This window comes from Mustela lutreola, chromosome 3, assembly GCF_030435805.1.
Source record: "Mustela lutreola isolate mMusLut2 chromosome 3, mMusLut2.pri, whole genome shotgun sequence".
Taxonomy (NCBI): Eukaryota; Metazoa; Chordata; class Mammalia; order Carnivora; family Mustelidae; genus Mustela; species Mustela lutreola.
In genome coordinates this window covers 55,767,325-55,791,841 of record NC_081292.1, presented here as the reverse complement: position 1 = coordinate 55,791,841, position 24,517 = coordinate 55,767,325, and the positions used below count along the sequence as shown (strand labels likewise).

At 33.6% G+C, this 24,517-nt stretch overlaps 1 protein-coding gene and 1 long non-coding RNA gene across 4 annotated transcripts in view; one reads left to right on the top strand and one right to left on the bottom strand.

Moving 5' to 3' along the window:
• Positions 1 to 24,517, bottom strand: part of LOC131826684 (uncharacterized) — a 111,052-nt gene that overhangs the window by 33,973 nt on the left and 52,562 nt on the right. The window lies entirely within an intron of this gene.
• The window catches only part of PKIA (cAMP-dependent protein kinase inhibitor alpha), a 94,276-nt gene that overhangs the window by 65,881 nt on the left and 3,878 nt on the right, over positions 1 to 24,517 (top strand). For 2 of the 3 annotated variants that reach the window (XM_059166170.1, XM_059166169.1), the window contains one exon: positions 21,492 to 21,669. In XM_059166170.1, the coding sequence (XP_059022153.1) occupies positions 21,519 to 21,669 (151 nt within the window). In that variant the 5' untranslated portion in view covers positions 21,492 to 21,518. Of the gene's footprint in view, positions 1 to 14,600; positions 14,698 to 21,491; positions 21,670 to 24,517 lie in introns of those variants that run through there. The other variant, XM_059166168.1, reaches the window with a different exon arrangement.

Genomic DNA, 24,517 nt, shown 5'->3' with positions numbered 1-24,517 from the left:
TTGGATATTAACCCTTTGTTGGATATATCATTTGCAAATATCTTCTCCCATTCAGTGGTTGCCTATTTGTTTTGAAAAGCTTTTTATTTTGATGTAGTTCCAATAGTTTATTTTTGCTTTTGTTCCCTTGCCTCAAGAGACATATCTAGAAAACTGTTGCTGCAGCTGTTGAAGAAATTACTGCCTGTTTTCTCTTCTAGGATTCTTATGGTTTCAGGCTCACATTTAGGTCTGTAATCCATTTTGAGTTTATTTTGGTATATGGTATAAGAAAGTGGTCCAGTTTCATTCTTTTACATGTAGCTGTCCAATTCCCAGCACCATTTATGGAAAAGACAGTCTTTTTCCTATTGCTATTCTTGCTCTGTCATGTTAATTAACCAAATAAATGTGGGTTTATTTCTGGGCTCTCTGTTCTGTTCCATTGATCTATGTGTCTGTTTTTGTGCCAGTACCATACTGTTTTGATTACTACAGCTTTGTAGAGAATCTCTCTAGTTTTCATCATTTATGTATCATCCCATTACATTTAGGCATAGTACCTACATTAGACATACGACTAAATGACTCATATATAGACAGAAAATCCCCTCATAAACTTCTGTGCCATTTTGTTTGCAAAACATGATTTTTGGAGCATTTTTATAATGACAAAGTAAGGACAATTTCAAAATCATTAAATTCTAAAGTTGTTTATACTTTTCCACAGGTATAGCCATAGTACTGCCTTAGCTATTTCTCTGTAATCTGCTTTTGCTGTCTTTTGCATTCCTAAGGGACAATAAAAGCCATTTAATTAAAAAAAAAAAAAGTAAATTTTCACATAATGCAGCTTCCACAAAACCAAACACACACACACACACACACACACATCTCTCTTTCTGTCTCTCAGACATGAACATAAAGTAACAATCTAAAATAGCACCCAGAATGGCTCAGTGGGTTAAAACCTCTGCCTTTGGCTTGGGTCATGATCCCAGGGTCCTGGGATAGAGCCCCGCATCAGGCTCTCTGCTCAGCAGGAGCCTGCTTTCGCCTCTCTCTCTGCCTACTTGTGACCTCTCTTTATCAAATAAATAAGTAAAATCTTTAAAAAATAAAATAAAATAAAATAAAATAGTCCAGGAACTCACTGCAAAATAAGAGGAAATCTACTCATATTTGATTTTTTTGTTCTTTTAATAATGTATTATATTCCAATATACTTATTAATAAAACTAAGTTCCTAGTTAGGGAAATAGCTATTTAACATTTTTATCTTTGTATGTATTTATCAATAATGTATGAGAATACCTCCACCACTCCACCTTTTTTTTGTATTCTCTTGGGGCAGGAGATTCCAGTTATCAGTTGTTTTTAAAATTCCCAGTAGCCACAGGACTAGTTATCACTTAAATAAAGACAGCAAATTGTACCAAAGTAGTAGGTCTCTTTATGGAAAATAAAGTACTCATATGAAGAGGGAAAACTTTCATAGTTGAATGATTTCAACTTTAAAAGATTAATGAGTAAATAGTTATGTGTGTCAAAGCAGACTCCTTCTCTATAATTAATGACTAGGGGTTATCTTTTGGTGCGTAGGGGATTTTAACTTTTTTTTTTTTAAAGATTTTATTTACTTATTTCAGACAGAGAGAGAGAGAGCATGAGCTGCGGAGGGAGGGGCAGAAAGAGAACCAGACTCCCTGCTGAGCAGAGAGATCAACGTGGGGCTCAATCCCAGAACCCTGGGATCATGACCTGAGCCAAAGGCACTTTACCGACTGAGCCACACAAGGCACCCTGGGGATTTTAACTTTAAAGATACTATTATATGATACTTAATGCGCACAAAAGAATATATTCAAATATATTAAGTCATGAGATATAATAATAAAATAAACTACAAACACACCACTAAAACTAAGAACTAGAATCTAAACTGCTGAATCATTGTGCTCTACTCTGATCCCTCCTTCCTGCTTTCATCAAATAACTGACCTTGGTTTTATGTTCAACATGCACTTAGTTTTTATGTTTTTTTTAAACTATATATGTGATTTTGCTTATTATTGAGCTCTATAAAATTGATCTCATATTTTATGTAGCCTTCTGTGTTTGTTTTGTTTTTTTCGCTCAACATTATGTTTCTAAGGTTCATCCATGTTGTTTAGTGTTCATTAATTTTTACTACCATATAATATTTCATTGTGTTTATTACTCTGTTGATATTTGGGCTGTTTTGGATATATTATGAACAGCACCTATATGAATATTTATTTTAATGTTTCTTGGAACACATGTGCAAGATGTGTTTTAACCATATATACCAAAATGTAGAACTGCTGAATTCAGGTAATCCTCCTCCTGGAGACTAGCATAGTTAAAATTTTACAATGGTAGTCCTCTTCTCAGTCTATTTATGCAGATATCTCTTACTAACATCATAAACTTCTGCCAATTAGATCATTTTCCATTTGAGGTTTTTGGGGTTTTTTCCTAATGCTATTTTTATTTTCTTTTGTTTTTTTATTCTATCAAATGTGTGTGAATCTGATAAAGTCTTCTTTGTATGAAAATAAAATCATTAAGATTCGTAAGAATGAAAATATGTTCTTGAAAAATTTATAAATCCTACCTGCATTCAAATTGGAATAAATCAGCCTGAAATTCATAAATATAAACAAAACAACAAAACAAAAAAATGTAAGGAACATTGACAGTCAGGAACTCAAAACGGTTGCACATGTTTATCCTATAAGGGGTCTACAATGAAACAAAAGGTTAAAGACTGCATGTCCAAACCAAAATGCAACCCCGTAAATCACATTTCAGGTCAGGCCATGTAACAGTGGGGCGATTCAGTAAATAAATTAAAACAATTCTTGTTTTCAATAATTTCCTAAGTCAACATTTGGAATAATGAAAAACTTATCTTTTAACTCCAAGAAATCTGGGAAGTTATTAGTTAAAGCAAATGTGCTGTACTACTGTTCTACACCTGGCTAAAAATAGTATTAAGTCTTGAGGACACCCATGAACACTGAACAGACTCTCTAAATATAGCTTTTTCTTTCTCTAAAAGCATTTAAAAATATGCTATCTTTTGTGGAACTTGGCCCATTGTAAAGGGCACAAGGACATTAAGATCAGTGACTTTTAGGCCTCATAAAGCTTTGAAATATTTTCTTAGTTCGGCAACCCACATTTTGAAGACATGAAAACTGAAGCCCAAGAAATTCAGTATTTTGCCCAGCATAATATGGTAAAACAAGTAATAATGATGCACTCAAACCTCTCTGTCTTCTAAATCCATTGAATGTGGATGGCATGTAGTAGCTTTTAATACCTTCTTATTTTCATCTCCCTGAACAACACATTTCTTCTATGGCTTATCCTTTTTGCTTAAGAGGGATGATAACTCACTATAAAATTTAGCTATAACTAAATTTTAAAAATTTTGCTGTTTTATAACTCATTTTGAGCTGCTTTTTTGTTGTTGTTGTTAAAAATATGCAAGAACATTTTCTTTCCTTCTTGAAATGCCTCTGCCTGCATTTATAATTTTTTACTGTTGAATTATTGAATAGTAATAAGTACAGAAGTACAGAAACACATTCTAGTAGAGAAAGTAAGTGTTAGGGGCAACATGGTGAACAGTACAGTTGACATAACTTAAAGGGAGATGAAGACAGAAGGAAGAGAACAAAAATGTCATTTGTTCATAAAAATACATGGCAAGTTAATGTTTGGCTGTTGGCTACACTCAATACAACATAGCCTAACTTAATTTAAATTCCAGATTAACTTCTGTTGTTTGCATTGCCATAGACTAGGGATTAAACAAAACAACAGAATTTTTAATGTTCCACCATTTTGTATTCATTTCCTAAAGATTTCTACAGGACTTTAAAAAAAAATAGAAACCAAAAGACTTGTCTTTGAATTATTTTCCCTGCTTCTTTGCACTTTAATAAACTGATAAATGGAATTTATCTGAATATTTATAACTACTTCTATCCCGTAATTTTCAAAGCACTAGGGATTGTGTGTGTGTGCAAATACACATATAAACACATTTTGTATTAAATGCTGTGCTACCTTTGCAAACATGAAATAAAGTTTTCAATCAAAAAATTATTATTGTCATCTAGATGAAAATCAGATATGATAGTGGGGCCAACCACTGGTAAGTTTAAAAGCCATCCTAGATGATTTATATGTGCAGCAGGATTGAAGGTCTTGCTTTAGCTGAAGTACTTAGAAGTATAAGCAAGCATGGCTCTAATCTCATATCTGAGATCTGTTTTTTTTTTAATTTGATTATAGCTGATAACAATATTACATTAGTTTAAGGAGTACAACATTGTGATTAAATACTGTACACATTATGCTCTGCTCACTACAAGTATAGCTACCATCTGTCACCATGCAATGCTATTAAATTATCATTGACTATATTCCTGTGCCTTTTATTCCTGTGATTTACTCATACTATAACTGGAAGCCTGTATCTCCCACTCCCCTTCACCCATTTTGCCTATCCACCCCTGCAATCATCAGTTTGTTCACTGTATTTATAGGTCTGATTCTGCTTTTTGTTTGCCTGTTTGTTTTGTTTTTCAGATTCCACATTTGAGTGAAATCATACGATATTTGTCTTCTGAGACCTGTTTTATTTAGAGTTCTTTGGCAAATGCTTCTATGTATTTTAATACTCTTTAGCTATGCTATAAAAATACCAAAAGCTGGTGTGAATTAATGAAGTGATATGCAAAAACGAAAGCCTACAAGATAGGATAAGCATGGGGTCTTCTAATTATCACTCAAATAAGTTTTGTTGATACAAACATTGTGGAAATTAAAGACATTAATAATTCATTGTGCTGGAATCAAAATTTTCTGGTTATGTCAGTACAAAAGAAATCCTAATTTGTACCACAAAGGTAATGAACTAAAAAAAATGTTATTTGTTAAATACTTACTTAGTACCCTGCACTGTACTTATAACACTTTTCCGAAATTTGGGGGACAAACAAGAGAAATAGAAATTCTCCATGCTCAAGTAGTTTATACGTTGGTTGATGAAATATCTCTATTTTGAGATCTTTGAAATTCTCATTTTATTGTAACTTCATCATATAAGTTGTTTTTCTATTTATTAAAATCAATATTTACCACCTTAGATGTTTCTTAAATGTTCCTAATAATGAAATTGTGCCATAATGATAATTTCCAGTACTGATAATAGAGTTGATAATAGAGATGCTTGATATTGATAGCAAGGTGATTTTGATAATCTACAAAATGTCACGAGGTTTTTCATAATAACAACTTGTTTCTTAGACAAAAAGGCACTTACTATTTGTCTTCTCATTTTATAAAAAACTTTATTAATATTGATTTTACCACATCATAAAATTCATATTTTAAAATAGTTTGCTTTGTGATTATCTCATTTTAAAACTATTCTTTATATAACTACTATATATGATGTAAATATTCATATATATTTTTCAATGGCTAATACATTTTTAATTTCTTAAGTATTTATTTAATTTATGTTGCTGTTCTTCAGCATTCCCTTTTCTCTCTGGAGCCTATCCTACTAATTTCAAAAAGCCTGAAAATTCTGAAAATCCCACATGAAGTGATGTATGAAAAATCTTAAAATATAATGGTGGTAGAGAAAGAGAGTATTAAACATTGTGCTGAAGATTATTCCATTAATAAAGAGATTAATCAGAGATTAATCAGAAAAATCTTAAAATATAATGGTGGTAGAGAAAGAGAGTATTAAACATTGTGCTGAAGATTATTCCATTAATAAAGAGATTAATCAGTGCTTCTAACATTTGGACATAAAATAAACATAAAAAACATTATAATACTGAACAATGACATTTTCTCCTTTTTTTCATTTTTTTAAAAAGATTTTATTTATTTGAAAGAGAGAGGGAGAGAGCACAAGTGGGCGGCAGAGGCAGAAGGAAAGGGAAATGCAGACTCCCCGCTGAGCAGGGAGCCTGACAATGGGCTCAATCCCAGGACCCCAGGATCAGGACCTGAGCCAATGGCAGACACTTAACCAACTGAGCCACCAAATACAATGGTATTTTCAATAAGAGGTTATTAAATACTATATAGAAAACTCATATCTGCAAAGCAGATAATTGGCAATGATGATACATATATTAAAATATGTGATAACATAATCATATATATCATAATCATATGTGATAACCTATATTAAAATATGTGATAACATAATCATAGCAACTTTTTTTTTTTTGGCTGAAAAGAGGCATATTGGAGTGCTTAAGCACTGTTTCAATTGGAATAGATAGTTAAACATTTTGCAAAAAATACTTGATTGCAGAAGAGGAGATAATAGCATGTGTGTGAATGTGTGTTTTCAATTAATGCATTTTCATTCATTGAGAAAAGAAAAGAATGTCAGATTTTTTAAAATGTGACATTGTGAAATGTTAAAGTACCATTTTTAGACTTATTTCTGCTGCTGCCTTTCCGTTAGCATTTACCAAAAAATGCCATCTTATCCAAGTTAGAGATCTAGGAGCAATCCCAGGATTCTCACTGAGGGGCACTCTACTTACATGTTCCCCATTCAATAAGTCACAAATTCCTGGCCCTCCTATTTCAGACAGCTCTCTACAACATACACCAGCTCTTTCCCTGTCTAGTCCGAACATCTCTGCCTTAGCCTCCTACTGAAGTCACTTCTAGTTCATTGTGAACAGGATCATTTTTAAACCTTCCTCAGTCCTAGACAGCTGAGCTGCACTTTTGGAAGCTTTACACAATGTCTTATTAGATGTATTAAAATGTATCCACATCACCTACTCAGTGTAATTTATAGATAACTCTATGAGACTTGAGCAATGTAGCAGTTGATGAGTTGTACAAATATTAATGTTTGAAAAAATTACTTAAAATTTTCATCTCAGTTTTGCAGATTTTTTTTGTATTTTGAAACAATTTTTTTTAAGGTGTAAATTTAGTAAGTCCTTCTCAAACACCTGTTCCCTGGTGAGTGTGCTTTTACTGTCAGAGGCTGGACAGTCCTGAAAGAGGCATCTAAAGGACCATCACCTGGATGAGTACCAGATCTGTGGGAATTGGAATGTAAAATGTTTCTTGAACAAATCTAGAAATCAAGGAAAAGATAGTGGTCTCAGTTATGCTGTATATCAGATGATAATATTAAAAAGTCAGGTACTGGGCGCCTGGGTGGCTCAGTGGGTTAAAGCCTCTGCCTTCAGCTCAGGTCATGATCCCAGGGTCCTGGGATCGAGCCCCGCATCGGGCTCTCTGCTCGGCAGAGAGCCTGCTTCTTCCTCTCTCTCTCTGCCTGCCTCTCTGCCTACTTGTAATCTCTGCTTGTCAAATAAATAAATAAAAAATCTTTAAAAAAAAAAAAAAAGTCAGGTACTATAGGGATGTTAATAAAATATCATACGGGTATGTCTTAAAACAGTATGTGAACTTCTTACATACTTAAAAAGAAATACTGCTAACCAAAAAAAAAAAAAGACGTTTAGCATGCTCCAAAACGAATGTTGGAAAATGACAGATGACAGGTGGGTTTGTAAGTGGTTAAATCACCTACTAGTTTCATTACCTAATGTTTCTAAATCCTTGTTATTTCATCTTTAAAAGTGAGATAGTGAGGGACGCCTGGGTGGCTCAGTGGGTTAAGCCGCTGCCTTCGGCTCAGGTCATGATCTCAGAGTCCTGGGATCGAGTCCCGCATCGGGCTCTCTGCTCAGCAGGGAGCCTGCTTCCCTCTCTCTCTCTCTGCCTGCCTCTCTGCCTACTTGTGATCTCTCTCTGTCAAATAAATAAATAAATAATCTTTAAAAAAAAAAAAGTGAGATAATGAGAGTACCTATTTGACAGAATTGTTGAGAAATTTAAATTATATAATTCTCATGAACTGTTTAATGTGGAATCTGGCATATACTCAATATTTTGTTATTATTGATAAAGCACTAGCAAGCAATAACTGTTTCATTATTTTTATGGCCATTGTTGCAACTTGGAGCAGACTAGACAATACTACTGAGCTTAATTTGACCATTCATTGTTATTTTAAAGATGGGAGAGTTAATAATGAATTATTTTGAAAGGTGTCAGTGTTCTAACATCCTTTCAAAAGCTAAATATTTATTTAATATAGAAAAAAATATTCTTAGTTCAATGAGAAAGAGTAGATGTTAAAAGTATCTTTCCTCCTTAGAATCCTACAGACCCAGAAAAAAAGGTAAGACAAAGGATATAGAAAGCATGATATAATAAAGAATAGCACCAGCCCTAGGCTTTTGATGCTTTTGTAATTTTGATGTGAATAACCCCAGGCTCCTATTCTAACATCAGTACTACCACAGACTGTGTAAGACATGGTCAAGTCGATTAACCTCTCTCTGCTTTAGTTTCTTCATCTGTAAAGTGCAAGTAATATTACTTATCACTTGCCAGCCAGCAGTACTTCTTCAGCTAATTGACTGTCTCAGCAGGGATGTTGCAAAGATTAGCTGATAAATGATTTATAAACCCTTTGAAATATTAAATAAGTGATGTAAAAAGCTCTAACAAGAGGACAGAACAAATTATTCCATGCATTAATTTGCTACTTAATCATATATATTTTTTTTATTTTAAAAAACACCCCTAAAAAAGAGGTAGCCCTCAGTACAGTGAAAATAGGATAGATTACTAGGGATTCTAGAGTGCTTTTTATTGCTGTTATTAAAAAAAAAAAACCCGGGCGCCTGGGTGGCTCAGTGGGTTGGGCCGCTGCCTTTGGCTCAGGTCATGATCTCAGGGTCCTGGGATCGAGTCCCGCATTGGGCTCTCTGCTCAGCAGGGAGCCTGCTTCCCTCTCTCTCTCTCTGCCTGCCTCTCTGCCTACTTGTGATCTCTGTCTGTCAAATAAACAAATAAAATCTTTAAAAAAAAAAAAAAAACCCTGTTATAATTAAGAATATATAGAAGAAAAAGTGTATTAGAGGAAATGATTATAGTTCACCTCCCTAAATTGCGGGAAAGTCTTCGAGAAAGGAAAACAACTGAATAAAAACAAGGGAACACACTTTCTTAGATGACCTTTACCATTAACAATGGTATAACCTTGACAAATTTATTTAACCAATAAGGAGTTTGAGTAAGATAATTAAAAACACATCTACAAAATGTTTTTATATATGTATGGACAACAAAGAAAATCCTGTGCTAATCTCTGTAAGGGACTAAAAAATTAAAGACCCAAATCTCAAGGAAAATGTAAGAGAAGAGCAACAGGAAAGTAATTAATTCTTGCACAGTGCCAAATTAAACAAACACTATAATAAAGTTATTCATTATACCTGGAGATGGAAAGAGGGTTTAGTTTATAAATTCAGGTTGAGAGATGAGTAGAATTTTGTTGTCATTGGGAGAGAAGGGCATTCTAAGTTGAGAAAACAGCATTAGAAAACCAACAGAAGACAAGATACATGGCAAGTGGTAGCTATGGATGAACATTAGTATGCACAAGAGAGATAGTTTAGGGAAATATATTAGTAAAGTAAGTTGGTTTCAAATTCTAGAAGGCAATGCAAAAAAAACAAAAAAACAAAACAAAACAAAAAACTGAACTATGTTTGGAGTGGGTTCCCAGGAGCAACTGAAGATTTTTGAGTGCTTTATGTTTTATAAAGTTTATTTTGGTAATAGTGTGAATGGTTAAGTTGGAGAATACATTTAGTTAAGTAATTAGCATATAATTGCAGTAGTCAAGAAAGAGATGATGAAGCCAGTGACCAGAGAAAAAATAGAAATGAAGAATATAAAATAGACATTGAATAGGTAGAATTAAAACAATGAGGTTTGAGAAATTATTAGATGTAAAGATGAAATGTGAATAATTATTGGGATGGAGTAATTGAAGACAATCATAAGATTTCTATCATAGGTGCCTGAGAAAATAGTGGTAATGTACACTAAAATAATGAGAATAATGAATAATTTGGGGGTGGAGTTGGAGAATACAGCAAAGAAAATCCATTTTGAACTTACCAAATTTGAGTTTTTGAGGACAATCATGTTGGAATATTTAGTACACAATAAAAATTCTCAAGCTAGGGCCACCTGGGTGGTTCAGTGGGTTAAGCATCTGACTCTTGCATCCAGCTCAGGCCATGATCTCCTGGTGGTAAGATCCAACCCTATGTTGGGCTCAGTGCTCAGTGGGGAGTCTGCTTCAGATTCTCTCCCTCTGTCCCCATCCCTGCTCCCCTGTGTGTGAAATAAATAAACAAATAAATAATAAAATCTTAAGAAAAAAAATTTAGGGGCATCTGGGTGGCTCAGTTGGTTGGGATTAACCCCAGGGTCCTGGGATTGAGCCCCATACTGGGCTCTCTGCTGAGCAGGGAGCCTGCTTCTCCCTTACCCTATGCTCTCTCTCTCTGTCAAATAAATAAATAAAATCTTAGAAAAAAGAAAAGAAAGAATTTATCAGTCTATACTTCAGAAAATTATCAGGCCCCTCAAATGATAGATTTGATAGTCATCTATGATACAGGTGCAGTTAAGACTATGGGGGTAAAAGAGATTATCAAACAGAACATAAAGAATAACAAAAAGAGTAAATATTATTTAAGAGGTAAGCGGAGGGAAGAACAAGAATAAATACAAGAAAAGATTACAGGGAAATCAAGAGCAGTAACTTTGGTAGCTAAAGGAGAAAAACATATCAAGAAAAGAGAAATAGCAATGTAAAATGCTGTATACAATTTTATATATGTGGTTATTGTAAAAAACCTTGAATTTTATGATTAATCTGTAATGGTTTTTCTTTGAGAAAGCAATTCTGGTAAATTAATAAATATTTAAGTCAAATTGCAAAGAAAATAAAAATAGAGGGAAATAGGAAAAATTAGTACCTACCTCTTTTCCTCTAAGTTTTGGGGGTAAATGAAAGTAAAACAGATGTCTTTAAGAACATACAGAGTTAAAAGATGAAATATATCTTTAAAAGGGAAAATGTAAGCAATTTTATAGGCATTTGAGAAATAGGGAGAAGCAGCAGAGGGCAGAAATGAAGGAACAATAATGGGACAGAAGATAGAATCAAAAGCACCAATCAGGTATTAATGTTGTGCAAAAGAACTCTTTAATAAAGAAACAGACAATTTCAATGTGAGGCTAAAGAAAGAGGAATTGAAAATTATGTAGGATGACCTTGGTCTTCTTCATAAATTCATTAGGCAAGATTTTCTGTGGAGAATAAAAATTTGAAAGAATTTGAAATATAAATAAGACTGAAGAAGCACAGAAAAATAAAGAAATTGGTGTTGTTAGAGATGGTAAAGAGGTCAGCTAGAAAGGAACAAAGGGATTTATAAGTAGCTTTGAGGTCATTTTGAGGTCACCTAATTAGACAGTGAAATTATTTTCTAAAGGAATATAGCCTGTACTTCTGACTTTGTAACATTTTTAGGCTTAGATTAGGCTTAGATTTCTCATTACAAAGTTTTGATTTGTTAAGCATTCTGGAAAGGAGAAAAAAAGATTTGAATCTGAGCTAAAAGAAGTTTCAGAGAATTTAAGTAATGATAAAAATAAGTAGATTATGAGTTTATAAAACCAGTGCGAAAATGTTCCCATTTCAAAAAAAAAGAAATGTGTATCTATGTATATCCAGATAGATAGATATTATATATCTTGATGCATATCTGTATATAAACCCTTGAATGAAGACATAAGGGTCAAAACTATCACATCACTGGGATCAGAGATGAATTGATAAATAGAGAAAAGATTGAGAAGAATAATCATTAGTATCAAATATTGAAACTTTTCTGAACCTGAGAATTTTTAATATACACTGAGAATCAGGGAGAAAGTGATGAACTTCCTTCAACTAAGGCCAATGGGACACCATGTCTAATAATATTAGTCAAAATTTATTGTGAAAACCATCAAAGACATTCTATTTTTTTTCTCATATTCGGCAGGATTCATTCTAGCAATATTTTTGTGATAGAAATGTCAATGACTTGGATTCAGAATAAAAAAGGATTTGACTTCACCTAGTTAATAAAAATTGCCATCTCTCTGTGTGATATAACTCAGTGTATGAGATTGCTTTTTGAAAGAATGCTTTTGATGGGACACTACCCAAACTCTTCAGAAGTGCAATACCTGTTCTTGTTATACTATGTTATACTGAGCATATTGTGCAGGAATTGTAATTATGCCTTAACAGAGGAAGATTTATAGAATTTTTTTAAAGTTGTGGCTGTTAATAGGATTACGGTTTTTATTTCTTCCTTGTCTTTCACTCCAAAGTGTCACTAGAATACAGCTCAATTCAAGGAAAAAGGGAATTGAGGTAGCTTTGAGTTCTAGAACTTTGTTCTAATCTCCACATTTAGTGTGAAGCCCTCTGATCTGTGAGATTAAGGGGTTGTTTTTCGGAAACAAGTTACTAGATTCTTAAGCCTGAATTACATAAACAAGAAGAAATTATAACAGGAAAAGGAAAGAGAAAAAGATGGATAGTACTTAGCCTGGAAATAGAGGAGCTGATATTTCCAGATTATTTTAGGAATCAAAAATTTGCTTAGTTAGGTGTGCCAGGGTGGCTCAGTGGGTTGGGTCTCTGCCTTTGGCTCAGGTTATGATCTCAGGTTCCTGGGACTGAGCCCCAAACCGGGCTCTCTGCTTGGCGGGGAGCCTGCTTCCCCCTTTCTTTCTGCCTGCCTCTCTGCCTACTTGAGATCTCTCTCTGTCAAATAAATAAAATCTTCTTAAAAATTTTACTTAGTTAAATTCTTTACCAAAGAGTTTTCTTCTATAATCTATAGTGTTGATCAGACAGTTTCCTACTACTATGAATATCAACTATTTTCAAAATTTTGTCCCTGGACTCCTGCAGGTCACCCAAACCCTCTCAGTCAGTTCTCTGAGATACTCTCATTGGATTCACAAATTCAAAATAATTTTCATAATAATACTGATGATATTTGCCTTTTTACTTGGTTGACACTGCATGAATGGTGCAGAAGCATGGTGGGAAAAACTGCTGGCACCTCAGCGCTAATCAAGTCAGCAACTCAAAACTCTACTGTAACCCTGGTATTTTTCACCATCACACACTCACAGTTAATATTTTTAAAATGCTAGATTTACCTACAGATACACTTGATGAAGCAGTAAAAAATGTTATGTCAAGTCTTGTCCCCTGAGTACACATCTGTTTAACACCTTTGTGATGGGAAGTCACAAGAAGCATCTCTGCCAGATACCAAAGTGGATGGTTGTCTCAAGTAAAGTACTTTGGTGACTACTGGGGTTGAGAGCTGAACTAGCCACTTTTTCTTAAGTCATCATTTTTACTTGAAAGAACAACTGACAGGCAAACTGTAGTTTTTCAAACTTGGATATTAGGCAGAGATTTTCATTGAAAATGAACAAAATGAGCTTGTCAGTTCAAGGGAAGCAAAATCCAACTGTAATCTGCTGGAAATGATGAAATCTGAGCTTTCAAACAAAAATTACAATTTTGGAAAATTTACTATCTGCCCCTGTGAACTTGTCAGTTTCCCAATCCATAAAGACTTTCCTGCTGAGATAGGTGGTGTTACTAACAAATGTGATATTTCTAATATCACATTAATATAAATTATAATATTAAAAGTATATATTATATGTATGTATATATATACACATATATATATGCATAAGCATAAGATCCATTTAAAGTGCAAGGTAGACAACACATTTTAATGAAACAGTATGGAAAGCATATTGATATGGTTGTATGATTCCACATTGTTAAAAAAAAAATCCACGATCATCTGAAAAGGCTATTAAAACTCTCCTCACATTTCCAACTAAAAAAAAAAAACTGTGTAAGTCCAGATTTTCCTCATATACTTCAACTAAAACAACATATTGAGACAGATTGAATGCAGAAGCAGATACGAGAAACCAGATGTCCTTTATAAAGCCAGACATTTACAGAAGTAAGCCAGAGAATTGCAAAATGTAAAACAATGCTATTCTTGTCACTATTTTTTTTCTTTGGAAAACATATTTCATTTCATTAAAAATATATTATTTATGGAAATGTGTAATGGGTTTATTATTTATATTTTAAGTAGATTAATAAATATTTAAACATTTTTTAGTTTTAATTTCTCATATGATAAATATTAGCAGCTCTAACTATAGAAACAAAAACTCACTAGTGTTTTCAATAATTTTTAAGAATGTAATGGATATTTGAGACCAAAATGCTCCAGAAATACTAATGTAGATCAAGCCCTAAGCACATAGTAAACTACTCAGAAGCTTTTAACACACTTCACAAGATCTCATAAAGTAACAATTGAGAAGTTATATAATTGCATTTGTAATATGGGACAGGAAGAATTTTCCTTGTCTTTTAAACTAAAAGAAACCATACCATTCATACTAGAGAGAAGACTTCAGTGCCTGCTGATGGCATTCTCTCCATTCTTTCTTCCAAGTCTGTGAGTCTCATTTCATGTGTCCCCATTTACAGGAGTAAAATTAGCATGTTATCTAGTCACCATTTGGCTCATGACTCAATGTCACTATAAAAATCATTTTAGCAGCTTCATAGGCCCAACTTCTTTTAAGATACACATCTATGTGGAATGCTTCAATTTATTTGATATAGGAGACGTAAGTACATACTTTTCCTAGTCTCTTGCAATCTATCTAAATCTGTGAAAACTACAAGGGTAAAATCTTTTGGTTTAGTCTCTCAAATAATTTGTATATGATATTTTAAAAGGTAAAGAGCATAAACAAGGGAAAGACCAACATGAATCTCAGTTTAGAAATCCATTATACAAATGGAGAATTTTTAGAATACCAATATACTGTTTCTTTTGTTAAAGAGTGAGAAAGTGAGATTTTTTTTAAGAAGGGAGAAAAGAAAGAGCAAGTTTGTTCCTTAATCAAGAATTTTGATTGGCTTTTTAGATATCAATATTTGGAGATTTATGCTTTAAAATTTAATATAACTTTAAATGGTATAGTACTTAAATAATAAAATGTGTTTCTTTCTCTCTAATCAGACTATGAATATCAGTATAATTTAGTTGTTTTCTATAACTGGATACAAAAAAAATACCGTTTTATTTTGTTGATATACAGTACTACCATTTTGCTTTATCTACAAAATTCTAATTATAGCAACATAAACAAGAAACTTTAATGGAGTCCACTTTTGGTAAATTTTGCAGGTTTTATTCTGATTATTTTTATAAGGCCAGAATTCATGCTAATTGCTATTCTATTAAATCTCTACCAGCTGCTTACATTAGATTTTTAACTTTTATCATTTTTTGTTATCTATTAGACATAATCATTTAGCAGTAGTGTCCCCAGAATATCTTAGCAAAATTATGAAGTCATTATACAGCAGTGTATTTGGTGTAAAAGATATTTCCGGTCTCTGGCAGTTGTTTCACTAAAGACCTAGGTCTAAATGTTTAACTGAAAGAAAAAATAACAGCTGCCATACATGTAAAAATAACAGTTTTTCAGCACCTAATGAGAATTTGCTAAAAGAACTATAATCTTGGAAATAGAGGGGGGAAAAAGAGAGCTCAAAGCATCTATACATTTTGTTTAAAAATATAATTGTATTCTTCCTCATTCATGTATTTACATGTGTGCTATTTGTCAGGTATTTTTCTTTTTTACTGAAAAATAAGTCTATTGTCCAGAGGGAAAAATGTAATAAAAATGAAATACTACTTTTATGATTATTATAATAATTATAATGGACCATAATTGAATGCTCCAAACTCAGCACATCAATCTAGTAACTGTGTTTTATAAGTACTTAAAAAGAGAAGTTTATAGGGATAAGCTCTTTTCACAAATGCCATTAGTGTCTTTCAAGCCAATTGAAAACCATATATATACATTTTAAAGGTGAACACAATATACGTTTACATCTGTCAAAACCTTGTTTCTTATGCCGTGTCCTTGTTACTTAAGAGAACACTAAGTGAAAATTCAAGTTAAGTTGTTGGCTCCCCTGTTTAAAAGTAGAATTACTGCCAGGATCCTTTAACATTCCCAGAGACACAAATCATAACACAGCACACATTCTTTTAATTCACATCTTCTCATGGGAAATGTCACTACTTTTATCTCTCATTCTTGATATTTCAAATCTCCTTAAAACTATTAAAAGCACAGTAAAATCCCCATAGTCACATGTATTATTATGACAGTCTATGTAGAAAAATGATAATGGCAAAAAAAAGAACTTCTATTGCAAAATAACAATGTTTTTCTATGCAAAACTTACAGAACCTGGGTTAAGTCATAGTTCTGTGTATTATTTAGCAGTCACTTAGTATCTCTGAGACTTATTTTCTTCATCTGAAAATAAGGATATTTTTGCCTACTCCATAGCATTGCTATCAGATGAGAAATGATAGCAGTTGTGCTTTAAAAAAAAAAAAAAAAAAAAAAAAAAGCCTGTGATTTAAAAAGCCATAAAGGGACTGAGAGTGAGAAACAGTAACAGTGATTGCAAGACAAACTCATTCCTGTAACTCCACCTTTCCTTAAACTTTTATGAGATAATATTAGGTTTATATGCATGTCCAATTCTAAATCGCCAAATAGCATAGAAATTAGATTTTCTAATTTCTAGAAAATTAGAAATTTTTAAATTTCTAATTAGAAATTAGAAATTATTTCTCATTTTTCTAATTCTTAATTGGTTAATGGTGGTAGAATAGATAATGAAAAACACTAAATTACTCCAAGGTCAAAACCTTTATTCAGACTTGTAACTCCCTCGCAGACAGGCAACCTGGTAAAGTAGAAAAATGAAGTGAGACTTTGTAGACCTTCATTCCAGACAATTAACTTTCTGGATTTTTAGGATTTGGTAATTGAGTATAATCAGGGAAGAGGGAACTTCTCTGTGGCTACTGATGAAGGACGTCTATTTTTTCTTCATTGTTTAGTGTTATTCAACATACTTTTATTTTGCACTGACTGTATGCAAAGGACTCTATTAGGGATTGTATGTAACTAAAACATTGAAATGTAGTTCCTATCTTGTCAGAGCTTATGTTCAGTCTAGAAGGAGAGGTCACTATAATGCTAGTTAGAATTTAAGTGGCCTCTATGACAGGCACAAATCAAGGCCCATATGGGATTGCCAGCTGAAAAGACAGGGAAAAGAAGACAAAGACAAGGTGGCATTTGGCTGAATTCTGAGGGCTAAATCCATTTCAACAAGCAAGTTTGTCAGAGGAAGGCATTCCAGGTAGAATCACAGACTTGAGCAGTAGTGCCGCAGAGCATCTCTGGAAAAATATTTTACTTTATTCTGCAACATACCAATTATGAGAGCTAGTGATTGAAGTTAAAGCAACAAAAGAGGGTTCTTTCCAGATTATGGAAAAACTCAGTAATAATCCTGGGAAGAGCTTTTCTGTGCTTTACAGGCAGTAAATATGAGGGACATCCAATACAAATCAACATACCTGGCAAGTGATTAGACATGGCTATCAAGTAAGAGAAATAGGCAAAAGTATGCTCCAACATAGTGTATTAGTAAGGCCAGTTTGTTCAGTGTTCTGTTGTCATTTTGTTTTGTTTTATTGAATTTGAAATGCTTAAGCAAAAGCAGGTGAAAATATCTATTTAGCAGGCAGTTGCCCTTGTGTGTGAGGGGCCGGGGGAAACAGTCTCAAGAGGAGATGCATACTTTTGCATTATCCATTGTGAGGAATTAGAAGCCGTGGATTAGATGAGCTTTTCAAGTTAGAAAGGAGAGAAAGAAAAAGGGTCAAGGACTGATCTTAAATTCCTATAAAATGTCCCCAGGAAGAGAAATCTGTGAAGAATACAAAAGTCAAATAGGATAGAACCAGGATAGTAAAGTGACAGTTGTTGTGTTTTGTTGTTGTTGTTGTTGTTGTTACTGTTGTTGCTGTTATTGTTGTTGCTGTTTTTTATCAGCACCCACCATATGCTTAATATATTAGGCTTTTTGGATACATAATCCAAATGAATTCTCATAGCTACCTTAAGAGCTAAGTATATTTATCACAATTTATAGATGAAACAGTGAGTATAGAAATATTAGATATAGCATAACAACTAAATGGAAAGTCTAGATTTGAATACAGATAGCTATAATAATACCTATAACACTACCTGTAATATTCTTGCCTCTATAGCTTGCAATATGTGCTAGGAGAGATTTTCGAGGAGAATGTAACTGTAATGTCATGTATCGTAGAGAGACCAAACCAGGATGGGCACTTAAAAGAAATGTAATAATTAAGCAGTCACTTAATGTTAATACAAATCATTTTCGTGATCTCTAAGAAAGTAATCTCCATAAAACATACTACGTAAAAGCCAATGGAATACAGACTTTTTAAAGGGTTGTTCAAAGAAAGTGAGATAATAAAAGTAGCTGAACCTTTCTGAGAAATTTAATAAAGGAAAAAGATGGTTGTGTAAAGATGTATGAAAATTGAATAAAGAATATTTGGTTAAATGATTGGTTTTTTGTTGTTTTCTGGTTTTGCTTTTATAGTAAGAGGACTTGAACATGCTTACAGGCTTACAGGAGAAATGCAGAGGAGAAAGAAGACTCAAATTATTGAGGAAAGCAAATAAGGGAAGGGGAGCAAGGAGCTACAGGAGGCAGCAGGAAATAGATCAATAGCATGCCTTAGAAAGAAAGAAGCTAGTTCATCTAGGAAAGAAAGAATAGTGTTTTACAGAGAAATGTGTTTGAGAGAGGAAGAAATTTAAGAGAATATGCAGCAGATGTCCTGTATCTTCTCAGAGAAGGAAGATGTAAAGTCATCTCTTAAGGCAGTGGTATCTGGTTGTGTGGCCTGGAAAGCATTTGGAATTCTTCCCACAGAGAAAAGCATAAGGAAGAGTCAAGGAGAGGTGAAAAAAAGAATTTCTGAACAACTCAGAGTGTATACTAATAATAGAGTCAAAAATTTCTAGTTGAGCCAATTGGCACAATTTTGTGACTTTTTCTGGTAACACTCAGCTACCCAGTTAATGAGATCAGAGAAAGTGCACGATGTTGTTTTCCTAGATTTAGGAAGATCAAGGTGACAGTAAGTCAAAGGGACTTCTTGATGCCAAAAAAAAAGTTACATGAAATTGGTTGGCAGTTGATCCAGACTGAACCTGGAGGAAGCTAAAAAAGGGTTAAAAGAACTAAAAACATAACCAGTGCGAAGAACAGAGTCATTAAGAAGAAGAGATAGGTGGTTATGGCCACGAAAGGAATCTCCAAATTCAGAATTTCAGAAATGAGGTAGTTTTAAGTGATGATTGTTTTTACATCTTCACTTTAAGTAGCATTACTCATCATGCCTTTCAGCTGTCCCCTTACTTATTAGAAAATGGAAGTCTAGGAGGTTCAAGTGATTTTCCAAAAGTCACCCTATGACTAAACCCAGGATCTTCTGAAGAGCATTTTGAAGTTTTAAATAAAATAATAGCCATTACCATATTCCCTTAAAAATAATGGTAAATATACTGAATGAATGAAAACCAATGTTATCGATAATATAGTCACAGTAAGCATATAGTATAGATATATTTTCTATTTCAAAAGTGTATTATGGTATTACCCCCTCATTCCTTTTCATCTTCCTCTTAAAGAAGAGAAAATATAAAAGTTTCCTCTAGATTGAATTAATAGCTCCCTCATCAGTATGCATTAGGGGAAATCAGCCTAAAAGAATGTGCTACTGACAGCCATCCTAAATTGCAGTGTAAATCAAGTTATCAAGTTATTTCAGAGTGCAAATGTGCATGCCCATGATGATGTATGGGTTCCACCATTTTTGCTTCCCCCATATTTCTTATATTTTGAAAATATACCTTCTCTTGATTATTGATCTGCTTTTAATCTTTTTTTTTTTAGATTTTTATTTATTTATTTGACAGAGAGAGATTACAAGTAGGCAGAGAGAGAGAGGAGGAAGCAGGCTCCCTGCTGAGCAGAGAGCCCGATGCGGGACTCGATCCCAGGACCCTGAGATCATGACCCGAGCCGAAGGCAGCGGCTTAACCCACTGAGCCACCCAGGCGCCCCTGATCTGTTTTTAATCTTAAAGTACAATAAAATGTGATTGGAATATTTAGGAATAGGAGGAAATTATTTTAAAGTTCTGTTCAAATAAATTAATGCAACAATAAATGTATTTTTTTCTTATCTTGCTATACATCCTTCTTTTGACTTTTAGGGAAGGGCATAAATTTAAATATAGAAAAAAACGAAGATTTGTATTTGGTGTTTTTTTTAATACATATATCCTATTTTACCTTGAAAATATTTTTTTGGAAGATTCATTTTCATGGGCTCCTTTTTTGGAGGGGAAGCAGAGAGGGAGGGAGAAAGAAAATCTAAAGCATACTCCATGCCCAGCATGGACCCCAATGGAGGACATGATCTCACAACCCGGACATCATGACCTGAGCTGAAATCAAGAGTCTGACTTAACCAACTGTGCCACACAGGCACCCATCATTGAGTCTTTTTTAAACTTGAATATTTTATTTCAAAGATTCAGTCAAGAAAGATTGTTATTCCCTCAAGCAATCACTTAATAAAGGGGACTACAGGGAACCATCACCCTGGATTCGAAGTAGCTCTTTGGTCACTGACATTGCTTAGAATTGCTGGGGGGTGCCTGGGTGGCTCGGTTGGTTAAACATCTGCCTTTGGCTCAGGTTATAATCTCAGGGTCCTGGGATCGGCCCCTGTGTCAGAGTCCAGGGTCAGCGGGGGTGTGCTTCTCCCCCTCCCTCTCCCTCGGCCCCGAACACCTGCTTGCATACTCTCTCAAATAAATAAATAAAATAAAATAAGAATTGCTGGTATATGGTGATAATAAAAAGCAAACTAAATTTTGGTAAACTTCATTATTGTTCTTAGACTCTGCAGACAAAGTACTTGCATTCAGCTTATCTCTAGGATGGACCACTCCATTCCACCCTCAACCTTGGTATGCTACCAATCTCAAGTTCTCTCTGCAATTGAAGACTGACTAAAATGGTATTAGAGAAGGAGAATTTTATGATCTAAACTAGGTGCCCACAAGTTACGGTATTCAGGCCAAATCTGGTCCTATTACTATTTTTCCAAACACCGTTTATTACATTTATTTAACATATTTTACTTGGACTATTTTTGCACTACAGCCACAAAATTGAGTAGTTGGATTAGAGACCATATACCCCTCAAAGCCTAATTTATTTATTTTCAGGCCTTTACAGAAAAAATTCCCTGACCTTGGATCAAGGATTAAAGTATTACTTGCTTTGTAGACATGTAAGCAAGACAATCATTTCACATGCATATTGTAGGCCAGTAATTTAACAAGTGTCTTTGTGAAATGTTATCATTGACCAACATTATATTTACCTATAAGTTTTTCTTTGTTTTGTAGTCCCTGCTATGTGGATATTTGTTAGCAATGACTGATGTGGAAACTACATATGCAGATTTCATTGCTTCAGGAAGAACAGGTAGAAGAAATGCAATACATGATATCCTGGTTTCCTCTGCAAGTGGCAACAGCAATGAATTAGCCTTGAAATTAGCAGGTCTTGATATCAACAAGACAGGTGAGTTGTTTGACACACATCTTTCTTCCAAGGTGGGATTATTTGTAGCATTTCACCGAAGAGGATTAAAACATGAAAAACCACCTTTGAAAGTAATCTAATAGCGTTACAAACAGTCTAAGGCAAGAAAAAAGTCAGTGACTAATCTCTTAATCACTCCTACTCCATGTTCAGTGACTTTTCTGTATAGGGTTTCCCACTCAAATGCAGAATTCTTAATCTTCTATTACTAATGCAATCAATAAAGCACATGGGTTTTAAAAAAATTCTAATCTATAAAAGCTCTGAAATTTCTACATAGAATATTTAACAAAGTAGGAACTCCCACCTTCAGTAACATTGGCCATTTCAAAGGAAAAGTTCTCTGGGACCAATTTTATTGAAAATGGAAGTAAAATTGTTTGTTACATCAATGTCTTCAGTAAAAAGGTCACTCAGTTTTCTTTTCATGATAGAATGGGTTTGTGGAAAATTTGTCTTATTACCTGACTTTGCACTCTTCTTACCCAAGTACCAATGAAAAAAGTAAAACAAGACTGTAATATCAAAGTACTTTTGAGTATTTAAAAGAATGCCATTGCTTTTGCAGGATTTAAAAGTGGATGTATTTTCCTAACAAATCTTGTAAAAAAAAAAAATAAATAACCTTTAAAAGTAAAAAAAGGAGTTCACGATTAAGGAACCACAGTGTTGGATACATGAAAAGCACTTATCAGTTTCTGGCTCATGGTAACCACTCAGTACTAATTTGCTATTAGAATTTTTATGGCAAAGCTTTCCAGTTATTGGAAAACTGAGTCCGAGTATATGTTAATGAAACAGTTTAACAATGTTACCCTAACATACCTAGGGACAGTACTTTATTCAGTGGCTAAAGGTCAGCAAGTCACATATTGGTCTTTTCAAATTCAAACTGAAAATAAACCTTTAACATTGACACCTTGGAATATACAGACTTATGTATATTTTAGATTTTGTTGTTTCCCTACTATTTATTACCAGAAGTTACTTATCAAAGTAACTCTCAGAAGGGGTTAAGGAAATTATTGCAATTTGGTGGGATGAGGCAAGTAAAATTTTTTCTGTGGTCTTTGAGAGTTTGCTAATTTTCTTTTATAAGATTTTTATATATATATATATATATATTTTTTTTTTTAAAAGATTTTATTTATTTATTTGACAGAGATCACAAGTAGGCAGAGAAGCAGGCAGAGAAAGAGCGGGAAGCAGGCTCCCTGCGGAGCAGAGAGCCCGATGTGGGGCTCGATCTCAGGACTCTGGGATCATGACCCGAGCCGAAGGCAGAGACTTTAACCCACTGAGCCACCCTGTCACCCCAAGATTTATATTTTTCTTTATATATTAATATTCTATTTAATCTGCATTAATTTTAGACACCCCTAATATTATTAACAGAGCAGTTCCATTTCTTCTTTTTTTGTCTTCCCTGAAATTGAGACTCATCAGCATCAAGACCTGTCTTATACAAGAGAATATATTAAATTATTATATAACAATGGAAGAAATTTATTTTTATTAATAAATATAATAAAATTATTTTATATTTTATATTAATGGTATTATTAAACAATTTAGAATAATTAAAATATCTTTATGCTATCAAATGTCTTTTTATCTAAACATTTCTAGATTTTAATTGCAATTCTCCAGGCTCCTAGAAATTTTTGTTTGTCTTCTAATCCTAAAGTCCAGGGCCAGGCAAAATATAAATAGTAAGAACTTTTTTATTATTCTAAGTACAAAGAACTAAAAATAATAACTGCAATACTGACAAATATATAAATGACAAATGAAATATCAATAGCTGAGTTGTGGGAGAGACTTCCTCTGTAACTCATGAATGTTTCAACTTCTTTTTAGTTTATACTCCACAATATTGCTGTCCCATGTTTACCTTAATTTGTTAACAAGCATGTATTTAGCAACGGCTTTGCAATTGCAGCTTTATGCTAAGGGCTGAGAAGTGTTCCGAGACACCTAGAAAGCCCCAAAACTCATGAGAGTCAAAGTCCTCATCTTGTATTTATGCAGTCAGTTTCATCCTTAAATATTCTACTGTCTTGTACCTGCCCTAATTTGACTTCATTCTTTTGATTACCAAAAGCTGTTCCTGTTCTTCAAATTTTTGTTGAATGCGAATCTACACATCTCAGATTCAGGCCATCTATACATCTACACATCTTGGGAGGCTGTTTATTGCTGTGAAAGTAGTTTATGAACTGTATATATATATACATATATATATACACATATGTATATATATGTACACACACACACACACATATATACATATATATATGCCTGGTCATACCCAGAGAACTCCTTTAGAAACAGAAAATATATGTATTGGGGTACCTGGGTGGCTCAGTGGGTTAACCCTCTGCCTTCAGCTCAGGTCATGATCTCAGGGTCGGCTCTCTGCTGGGCAGGGAGCCTGCTTCCCCCCCTCTCTCTGCCTGCCTTCTGCCTACTTGTGATCTCTCTCTGTCAAATGAGTAAATAAAATCTTAAAAAAAAAAAAAAAGAAAATATATGTATTTATGTAGAACTGCTTTTAATTTCCCTAAAGTATGGTGTCTGGTGAAATGTTTTGTGTATACTTGTTAAGAGCAAAGGAGAAATTGCCTTTCAACATTTCCATTCAAAGAATGGAACAGCCCACTCACCTCTGTTCATTTGAATTATGGTAACAAACACTCAACAAACATTGATATAGTTTACATATTGAACACCCAAAAATATTTTGCTAAAACTCTAAAAAATCAGATGGGTTATCAACAAGTACTATAAATAATGTAAAATGCAATTTTTAATTATTTCTTAAAAT